Source organism: Gobius niger (genome assembly GCF_951799975.1).
Source record: "Gobius niger genome assembly, chromosome: 16".
Classification (NCBI taxonomy): Eukaryota; Metazoa; Chordata; class Actinopteri; order Gobiiformes; family Gobiidae; genus Gobius; species Gobius niger.
In genome coordinates, this window is record NC_136867.1 from 13,123,314 (window position 1) to 13,133,580 (window position 10,267).

Consider the following 10,267-nt stretch of genomic DNA (forward strand, 5'->3'; position numbering starts at 1 on the left):
TGTTTTGGTAGACATACATTTCGGTCAAGACAGTCATAGAAAACTCAAAGAAACATATTCGGTCTAGCTTTAAATGCCCCCCCCCCAAAAAAAAAATACATATATGGCTAATAGACAGGAAAATGTGCAGGAAAAGATAGAAACATTGAGCGCTGCTACGAGTCCCAAATGTGCCAGTGTGCTTATAGTATATATAGTTTTTACCAATTTGCAACTGTAATACTTACCACAGTCTTGTTAATTTGTGGTAAATGTGTGTGAACATGGTGTGCTTTGGTTAAGGTTTAGGGGTTTCATGAGGGTGTAAAATGTTGGAAGGTAAGGGAAAGTCTGCAGGAAGGAGGGGTGTGAAGGGTGAAAGTGTGTCCCTTCTGCAATTGGCTCTCACTCTAAGTGTCTCATTATGCAACGCATTGTTCCTTTGTTGGGCCCGCCGTATATATACACCCCAAAGGCCCACAGGCTGACAGAAAAGACTCACTCACTCTAGAAGGACCTGCTTGCTTCTGCTCTAAGTCAGAATCTTTTTGACTTTTTTGCGGCACTTTTCCCTGGTTTATTCAACATGGATTCTGACGCTGGCTCCAGTTGCAGTCGCTCCTCGTCCCCAGATCTTGTAGTTGATGACTCTGCAGGAAGTTTCTTCTCCAACAAGATGTTCCACCCGTACCTGCAGGAGCACAGAGAGGCCGGTAAGCATCTTGGCACTGAGGGTAAGATGAAGGAACACGCTGACCTCAGTAAGGATGATGTGCAGGAGCTGAGACTGAAGGTGAACAGTCGTGAGAGGAAGAGGATGCATGATCTGAACCAGGCCATGGATGGGCTCAGGGAGGTCATGCCCTATGCCCAAGGCCCATCAGTGCGGAAGCTCTCCAAGATCTCCACGTTGCTGCTAGCTCGCAACTACATCCTCATGCTGTCCAGTTCATTGGAGGAGATGAAGAAGTTAGTGGGTGACGTTTATGGAGGCAGTGCAGCGGTGCAGGCTCGTACCCCAGCTCATCCAGCTCATCCAGCTCATCCTGCCCATCCAGCCCATCCAGCCCATCCAGCCATTGCCCCCACAGCTACAGCCCACCTCCCGCTGCATCCTCTGGCCCAGTCTCTGCACTCCTTGGTGGGCAGCTCGCCCTCGCTTCTCCAGCACCACTCATCCTCTCCAGCCTCAGCAGCCGTCCCGGCTCCACACTCACCCCCACACTCCAGCAGTTTCCTCAGCTTCCACCCATCACTGCTGAAGGATCCCCTCCATGTCAACCACCACTCCTTCAGGCACTTCCCAGGCATGCCCTGCCCCTGCTCACTGTGCCAGCCACTGCCCACCGCTACCTCAACGCTACACAGCCTGGCATTGAACAAGTGAATTTTACCTGCTTCTCAGAGGACTGCCATGAACTTAACACTGGCTAGTGCCAGAACTTGTATATAGTGTACATTGTTAAATGGAGAAAACTTTTGCAATAATTTTTGTAAGTTGTTTCATTGTTCCAATACAGATTGTGTTAATGCTCTTAAGATTTCGTGCATTACAAAAACTGCAGTTTATCAGTGACACTTCCAAAAATGAAACTGGTTTGCCGATTTGTGAATGTGTATATTTTTTTTAAATTAAAGTTATGACTCATACAATCATTTTGTTTGACATTTGGCATCATTTTAGGCTGCTATTTTGAAAAAGAACTATTGTTATAAGATGGTTATGAGACATTTTCGGCCAGATCAAGGGCACAGGGGACATAAGAAGACAACATAAATAGACATTCATACTGTCAGTATCTTCTTAGGGGCCTTGGCTTCTTTACTTTCGCTAAACAGTAGGCCAGAAGTGTGACAATGTGCCAGGCAGGAGCGAGGTCTGTTTGGGACCAGGGGACCATCCATCTTCACCTCTACAGGGGGCACCAGATGAAAGGAGGACACGGCGCCAGGACGGCGCGTCACTTTTGTCTGACGTAGGCAAAAGACACAACCCTGTCCTCAGCTCCAGGCGAGCCATTTGTCACTGTCTAATCAGAGTTTTCATGACTGAGGGCACAGCAACTTATAGTAAAAACAAACAAAAAACATTTTTAAACTTTAAGTCTATCTTATAAGGCCATCAAAAATAGCAGAGGCCCATTTAGCCAAATACTAAAGTATACAAAATTACTGAATGGCTGGAGCATAATTCAGTAAAAAAAAAAGAACAATGGCTGTCCCTCACTTAGCAACAAATCAGGCGTGTAAAATACATGCTTATCCTCCCACAGCTGACAGATGAGCTGCAGAGCAGGCAGAAATGAAGAGATGTAAGTCATTTTCACCCACGTCTCTCTCACTATTCCTTGGCCCCTTCTGAGAGCTTTGAATGGGACGCAACAATGGCCATGCGTGGGACACAAAGGCTGACGGAGCCAAGGACCGTGCCTGGGACACAGACCCCTCCATTCAATCTACATTTCATCATGGTAACAAGCACTGTTGGGCCAAAAGCCCTGACACCCTTGCTCGCCACAAAAGCGGTTAGCTCTAATATATGAGGCTATTGACAGTGTAAAGAGCCCCTGTCAGTAGTGGGGATTGTCAGCTGTGGGATGTCCCAGCGGGGGGAGGCAGCTGCCAGCCAAACAGAGTAGCAGACCTTCTGTGGTGGGACTGCGGCTGTGGCGTCACCTGGTCTCTGGTCCCTTGACACTGAGACCCTGCTCCTCCCCTTTGTGCGGGCACAGGTGGGAATGGGAAGCAGAACACATTGTGCAGATTAGAGAGGGAAAACCTTCCTTTGCTCCAGATAGATAATTAGAGACATTGACTTGTGCAAAGCTGGTGTTTCCTGATCAGCAGCAGATGGTGTTAACCCACGACGTGGCATTAGCGGCCTGTTGTGTGAATGAGTCTCTAATGTGTGTGGCATGTTATGGATATGCTTCTTAAATCATGTAATAGGGGTGGTAGATCCTCTGCTCTGCCAGCAGCACGAGCTCACCTCGACCATTAGACCATTAGTATCGAGACCATTTTAAGATAAAGCCATTCAGTAAATGGAAATAGTGGATTAATGGCAAAATAAAAAGCAAGTTATTTTCTCGCAGTTGTCACATTAAATTAAACTACACATTGATTTCATAGATTTACACCTACAACAACAATAAGTAACTGAAGAGCAAAGTGACACTTTAGAATATAATACAAACACAATGATTGAACTGGGGACAGATGGAGAAGTTAACTACGTCAGATCACAATGGCTAGATGCTGGTCCAAGTTGGCTCTACACAACATGCATTGACAGAGTTAATTAGGTGTCTGAAAGACCCAATTGAGTGGATTGAAAATGAGAAAAGAAGCATCGAACAACAAGTGCATACTGTGCAGCATGTGAATAAAAGGGATCTTCAATTACAAGGACGCACTTCCAGAGCTTCTTTCTTTCTTTTATGCAAATTAACTAGAGCTAAACTCCCATTTAACAGCATGCTGAGGGAAGGCACGTTTGGATGGTCACATGGTCACTCTCATCCAGACACATATATTCCACACATGCACTAGAGCAGATCACAATTGACCTCCGTATATGTGTGTGCTATGACAAAATATAATAATGTTTGGTTGGCAAATTCATTTAAGGCCACCGCCACCAACTGGATAGATTAGACCAGGAAAGCGCTAAGCTACACTATACTACATATAAGAGTTTATAAAAATGAAAAAAATGAAAATGAAATTGGTTTATACAAACCACTGTTGTACGAAAATGACCAAAACAGTTCCTGTTCCAAGTCTTTCCATCTAAACTCTTGACAGTCATACAGTAACATGCTGTATTGTCTTTATGATTCCCCTCACAAAAATCACAATTTCCGGAAACATGTTTCTCTATTTTATTCAAAGTATTAATGTGTGCTGAATGTCCAAGTCTTAGTCTTGTCATAATAACATCTTGTATTCCCACTTGTACCTGCTATTCTTTTCTTTATTGTAAAATACCATCGTCCTGTTATCCCTTGCTCCCAGTCTTTCTGACACTTTCTCTTCAAATTTTGCTTAATAATGCTTTTAGCTCCTGTATAAGTTTTACTCTTATGTCTACAGTTGTTCTACTCATTTCTGCTTTTGCGGTCCCGTCATCTTCCTCATTCCCCTTAATACCTATGTGTGCAGATTCCCACATAAATCCTTATCCTTATGTTTTTTAAGCAGGAACGACTGATCCACCACAGCTTCAGGAAGAATCCATAGAGGAAATGCTGGCAACCCCACTGCCGGACTAATTTGCATCTGTCTTACATTCTTTGGCCTTTTGAACTGTAGTGTACCCCATGTTTTGTTTCTAACTTGGTTTCAAAGTATTCAGTGTTGGATGGTGACCTTGCAGATTAACCCAGTAATTTAGGGAGAGCTGAACCCTTCTCAGATCTAATGGAAGTTGATTCAATCCTAAAAATTGTAAAAGCTCCTACGCACAACCTCAATGCTTAATACCGAATCAAGTCCAGTTTTTTCAAAGTAGTATCAGTTGCAGATCCATATACAATACAACCATACCCTAAAGTAGATCTTATCAAGCCAGTATAGGCCTATAAATTGATATCACACATACAGATAGAAATAGGTCACACAATATTCTATATATTTTTACTTTTACCCTACTCAACCCTTAAAATCCATCAAATTATTGAATGTTTGGCATTTTTGGAAGCCCATCAAATAGTTCAAGAGATTTGTGCAAAAAGATGCAGAAAAAACAATGAATAGTGATTTTATGGCTGTTTTTAGGCGTGTACATTTTTGTACACCAGGGTGGCAAAAGGGTGCAAAGTTGTATATCTCTCACTACCGAAAAACTACAAATGCAGTCAAATCAATGTTGGTCCTCAACTTTGACACATCCAAGGCTCTAAAATCCCCCAAAGCCCCAGCCCTCTACTATTTACTATTCAGAAAATATTCAAGTTTTTATGTTTTTTAGTTAGACATTTGTATAGTTTACATAATAAGGCTGGCATTTAAGGGGTTAAAGAAAATCCATAAAAGTGAATGCTTGGTAGTTTTGGAAAGACAAGTTGTTCAAGAGGTTTATGCAAAAATAAGTAGATAAAAAAAGTCAATGTATGGTGATTTTATGGCTGTTTTTAAGCGTGTACATTTTTGTGGCGAATCAAAGAAAACTTAAGGATGACACAAGGGTTAAATTACTAGTTAACTTATAACGACCTAATTAGGAACAGGATATGGTTTTATACGTTGACATCATTCAGAAACGTATTGTAGTTTATTCGGACAACGATATGGTTCTTGTTTATACAGTATAAACAACAACCACATAGGCTTGTGTTGAAAACTTACCACCAAATTGGAGCCCTTTTAGAAAAGCGTTGATGGGTCACTGTTTTGGTCTAAATGTAAACAGAAGTACCCAAAAGATAACATCTTTATCATTAATGCATTAATGCTACTGTGTTCTGTATCCAAAATAAAACAAATAAATAATAGATTTTCTGCGTGTCGGGGCTCTGGTCTGGGCATGCGCAAAGCGCCTGTGTACTACTGATGATGTCATCATCTGAAGATGGCTGAAGGGTGAGCGTGAACACGCAACAATACTTTTAGTTTATGCCTATATAAAACAATATATGTTTATTTTGCTTATCAGATGTATTAGTACTCAATGTTTGGACAATATAGGGTTAGATTGAGTTGATTTAGTCTAACGTTTAACTTTATTAGCTCCCGAATTCAGTTCAGGAAGTGCGTCTGTTTACCAAAACACACCAGGGCTAGCGTTAGCATAGCATAGCATAGTGTTTAGCTTTGTTTTGGTTGCTCATATACGTCACTGTTATTATTGAAACGCTAGTGTTGTGTTCTTTGTGGATCATTTGTCTCTGTAATTTGTGCCGCATGTCATTGTTTTAAAACATATTTTATCGATAGAATGGGTGTATCTGGCTACCTAGCTTTGACTTCAGTTAGCGCAGCTATATCAGACTCTTCCTGTCGAGATAAAACTGATAGGCTATCCCATTTTTCATTTTTGTTTTTAAGCTAAGTAATAAGTCATCTAAGTAATATTCTATCTATTCGTTTTGCCTGTCAGTGATGAAGCAGACTGCTCATGTTTGTTTGTCAACAGAGAAAGCTGGTGGGGAGGGTGGTTTCAGCAGAGCTACCAGGCTGTCAAAGATAAGGTAATATGGAATGTCAATACTTATTGATATTAACACGTTGAATACTGCTTACACTTAATATACATGTCTTTTGCAGTCGTCTGAAGCCTTAGAGTTTATAAAACGAGACCTAACGGAGTTCAGCACTGTGGTGCAGCATGACACGGCGTGTTCAATCGTGGCAACAGCCACAGCTGTCAGAAGCAAACTTGCTGTAAGTTCTTAATAACTTACACAACTGCACAAGTATAACAGTCAGGGGTGGAAATAAAGCCAATATCTGTTTCTTTTCTAGGTGGAAGGTTCCTCTGACACCACAGAAAAAGTGAAGAAAAGCCTTTCGAGTTTTCTTGGTGTAATAACTGATACACTTGCACCACCCCCTGATAAAACCATTGATTGTGATGTAATCACTTTAGTCGCTACACCAGCAGGAACTACAGAGGTGTATGACAGTTCAAAGGTAGGCACTAGCCATTTATTTGCATGGGATATAGTTTTATATGGTGCTTTAATCTGAGGATAAAGATGCATTTTAACCATATATTTTTATTGCTTACTAACAAAATCTTGTATTTCCTTTTTTATTAATTTTTTCCCATAGGCTCGTCTCTACAGTCTGCAGGCTGACCCTGCTACATACTGCAATGAACCTGATGGTAATTCAGTTATTTTTGCCTACATTCCAGCACAGTGTGTATATTTGATTCCCCCAAAGTTTGTCTACAAAACAAGTACACACCATTTTTTTTGCTTTGAAAGGAAATGTACTAGTATTTCTTTAAAGTCACTGCTTTAAATGACTTTATAGCATACAGTCATTGATATTTGTTATTGTATATGCAATTTTGAACTAAAACATGATTTTATTTCATTGGTGGGCCTCTGTGGGTCTTCAAACTGGCTGGGATAGAGAAACGGTTACGTTTGCCTTAAACACCTTTTCTTTAAACTTATGACTATTTTTTACCCAACATCAATTTCTGACCTGACTTGCATACCCGGCAGTATGTGAACCGACAGTGACTAGTATTTGATAAACTCAGTTCTGATGTTCGATGTACTCAGTAATGTACCTTCATGGTGTCTACAGTACTTTGAGTGATAAATCATCTTAGACTTTCTAATCTTCTACACTCTTTTTACTATGACATATGCAATTTACAAATGTTTTTTTTTTCAGGCCCCCCGGAGCAGTTTGACAATTGGTTGTGTACTTTTAATTTGGAGGAGAAGAAAGGAGAAATTTCTGAACTTTTGGTCAACAGTCCATCTATACGAGCTCTATACACTAAAATGGTACTACACTCTACTACATTCTTCTTTTATGCAAGGTAGATTCCATAATATTGCAAAATTGTTTTCTTGTACAGGTCCCTGCAGCTGTATCGCATTCAGAGTTTTGGCAGAGATATTTCTACAAAGTCTTCCAGTTGGACCAGGTAAATTTCAAGAGGGATTCTCAGTGTACACAGAGCATGACCGCCATCTGCTGGCTGTGTTCATTCTCAACATTGGTAGTGCCAACAGATGGAACTGCAGACCTCGTTCTACACATGATTAGTACTGAAATAATTATAGAGTCATATATTGATGTCTTGTAGGAAGAGGCACGGAGAGTGGCTTTGAAACAAAGAGCAGAACAAAGCACGCATACAGAGACCCTGGGCTGGGAAGAAGAGGAAGAGGGTAAAACTCTGTGACATGTCTCTATATTTGCCTAAATCTAATAATGTAACCCTAGAATTATCTTTGTTTTATCTTTGTCCAGATGACTTCCTCTGTGCCACGCCATCTTCATCTCATCCTGCCTCTACACCAACACTGGGCCTGAGCTCACCCACAGAAACGACTGTGTTACATCCAGTTCAGTCTCCCAGTGAAGAACTCCTCTCCCTAAGCAGCGATAGTGTCAGTTTACCAACACAAATAGATGTACTGCCAGAGCGAGGTGTCACGGAGCTGGATAAGAAAATGACAGAGGTTTCTTTGGAAGATATTACAGATACACTTGAAAAGCCAAGTCCAGAGAAAGCCGTAACTGTACCAGAAGCTAATACTGAAACAGTGACGGCGGCACCCTCTGTGAAACCAGAAGCTACAAAAGAAGACGGACCCCAAGATCTAAGAGTGTTTGAGCTGAATTCTGACAGTGGAAAGTCCACACCATCTAATAATGGCAAAAAAGGTAAATTCTTCTATAAATGCAGTATTGCAGGGTCCATCCGGAAACATTCAAATGTATTTGTACATTTGTTTGTTATTTGTCCAGGATCAAGCACAGACGTGAGTGAAGATTGGGAAAAAGATTTTGACCTGGACATGACAGAGGAGGAGGTCCAGATGGCTCTTTCTAAAATTGAGGCATCCGGAGATGTATGTTTGCCATCATCGTTTAATCATGGGTGAAATGTATTGAAAATAAATAATATTCTTTTTCTTAGCAACTGGATGAAGACTGGGAAAACTGGGACTGAGCTTTGCAACTCACCATTGGAGCTTGTTCTCGAGAGGCGATCCATGCTTAATGTGTTCCTTGTCTCTTAACGTCATGGCTGTTGGCATCTTTTGGAAAGCTAGTACTGTCTGGTTTCCAACTGAAAACAAGGACCAGGGCACAGAGAATTTAACGGCTGAAGTTAATTCGTATTCTTGACTACATGTCAATTTAAGATCGTATGACTGTATCTAGGCAGTGCTTATCGTCATTATGACTTCTATCCATCAGAGCAGATAGAGACGGTGCCAGAAGGTCCCCTGCAACAGAAAAGAAGTGTTTTTTCTTTATTTTTGGCTTTAAATTTAAGAGCAGAGTTTAATGTATTTTCAGTTACAACTTAACGGTAGGCTATCAATAGCCATAAAGTGTGATGCTGCTAGTCATTCAAAGACAAAATATAATTACAACTGATTTTTGATTGATAGTGAAAACAAACTACCGGTAATTCTTTGTTGTGTTTGCAAATGAAATTTTAAGAGATAAAATGTGGACACGCAGTAAAGGTTTTTTCCTCACATCCAATTCTAAGTCAAGTTTCACAAGCAAAACAACTTTATTCTACTTAACTTGAATGAAATTGTGCTATGTTCTGTGTGGGTAGAGGGAATAATTTTTAAAGACAAAATGTTGGGTTAGGTTTAAAGCAAATGTTGGTACTGTATATGACACAGGAATATGCTCATTATAAAATCTGTCAAAATGATAAAATTACTTTCTTGTAAAGTTTTGGAGAATTTAGCCCACAATAGTTCAGCGGGCAGTGTGCCAAGCAGACCAAGAAGCAGTGCTTCGAGCTTTTTTCTTTTTCACCATGTGTAATGTAGCCTAATAAAACACAATAGAGATGTAATATTTATACAAATGTGTTAAGTGCTTTGAATTGCATTTCTTTGCAATACAGTATGCAAATCTATACGTTGCCATTCTTTGGCCGTTTCAACTTGTTGCAATGTTTTTGCATGTTTATGATTCTCATTTGTGTAGCTTCAGATTCACACTTGACATGAACATTTTCTAGGCTTCTCAATTCTAATGTATGTATAACTATATTTTTTAAAATGATCATTGTCATTAAAGGACCCATGGCAAATTAATCTCTGTTATCTTAGACAAATGCTTCAGCAGTGGGTATAGAAATGCTCGATATAAAGTAGATGATGATCATACATTCTAATTCAGTTCCCATTGGTCCAGGAACCCCCAGGGGTTGCAGATCCAGTATGTGAAGCAATTTAAGGGAAAATGTGATGAAATCCGTTTTTGACACTAAAGGGAATATGACTAATTAATTAAACTAATTTCCAATATTTTATTTAAATGATCTGATCACAGTTTTTTATCATTTGGTTCTCCCAGACAAGTTTAACTTAATTGAATTGAATTGAATCATATATTTTGATATATGCTGCATTAATTCATAGTTTTTATGTGCGTCGGACAAGGCGGTACAGCCTCAGATTACAAACATTTAGGGAAGCCACGACCACCAGGAGGCAGTGTTGCTTTATTTAGGCCAATTTGAGTGAAAATGCCACTCCTTTTCTCCGCGCCGCAGCATCCGACTGACACTGGCCACATGTTCAGCCAGTCCTTTGTTCCCCATCATTTCCCAAAGAAA

At 40.4% G+C, this 10,267-nt stretch overlaps 2 protein-coding genes across 2 annotated transcripts; both read left to right on the forward strand.

Moving 5' to 3' along the window:
- Positions 1-565: 565 nt before the first annotated feature.
- Positions 566-1,366, forward strand: olig4 (oligodendrocyte transcription factor 4; the record flags this gene model as incomplete). Its single annotated transcript, XM_079573714.1, has 2 exons — positions 566-974; positions 1,038-1,366. The coding sequence occupies 2 exons, from the start codon at positions 566-568 to the stop codon at positions 1,364-1,366; spliced, it is 738 nt and encodes a 245-aa protein (XP_079429840.1).
- Positions 1,367-5,526: 4,160 nt separating this feature from the next.
- bsdc1 (BSD domain containing 1) lies at positions 5,527-9,349 on the forward strand. The gene is made up of 11 exons (XM_079573805.1): positions 5,527-5,562; positions 6,116-6,170; positions 6,247-6,363; positions 6,445-6,612; positions 6,754-6,808; positions 7,333-7,448; positions 7,523-7,591; positions 7,754-7,838; positions 7,921-8,337; positions 8,422-8,525; positions 8,594-9,349. Exons 1-11 carry the CDS (start codon positions 5,552-5,554, stop codon positions 8,624-8,626), a joined length of 1,230 nt encoding a protein of 409 aa, XP_079429931.1. The 5' UTR covers positions 5,527-5,551; the 3' UTR covers positions 8,627-9,349.
- Positions 9,350-10,267: the final 918 nt, after the last annotated feature.

Bases quoted from the DNA above. Each gene is read 5' to 3' on its own strand.
- bsdc1 (XM_079573805.1), top strand. The intron at 7,449-7,522 runs GTACTACACTCT...TTTCTTGTACAG, and splicing joins GAGCTCTATACACTAAAATG to GTCCCTGCAGCTGTATCGCA. The intron at 7,592-7,753 runs GTAAATTTCAAG...GATGTCTTGTAG, and splicing joins AAGTCTTCCAGTTGGACCAG to GAAGAGGCACGGAGAGTGGC.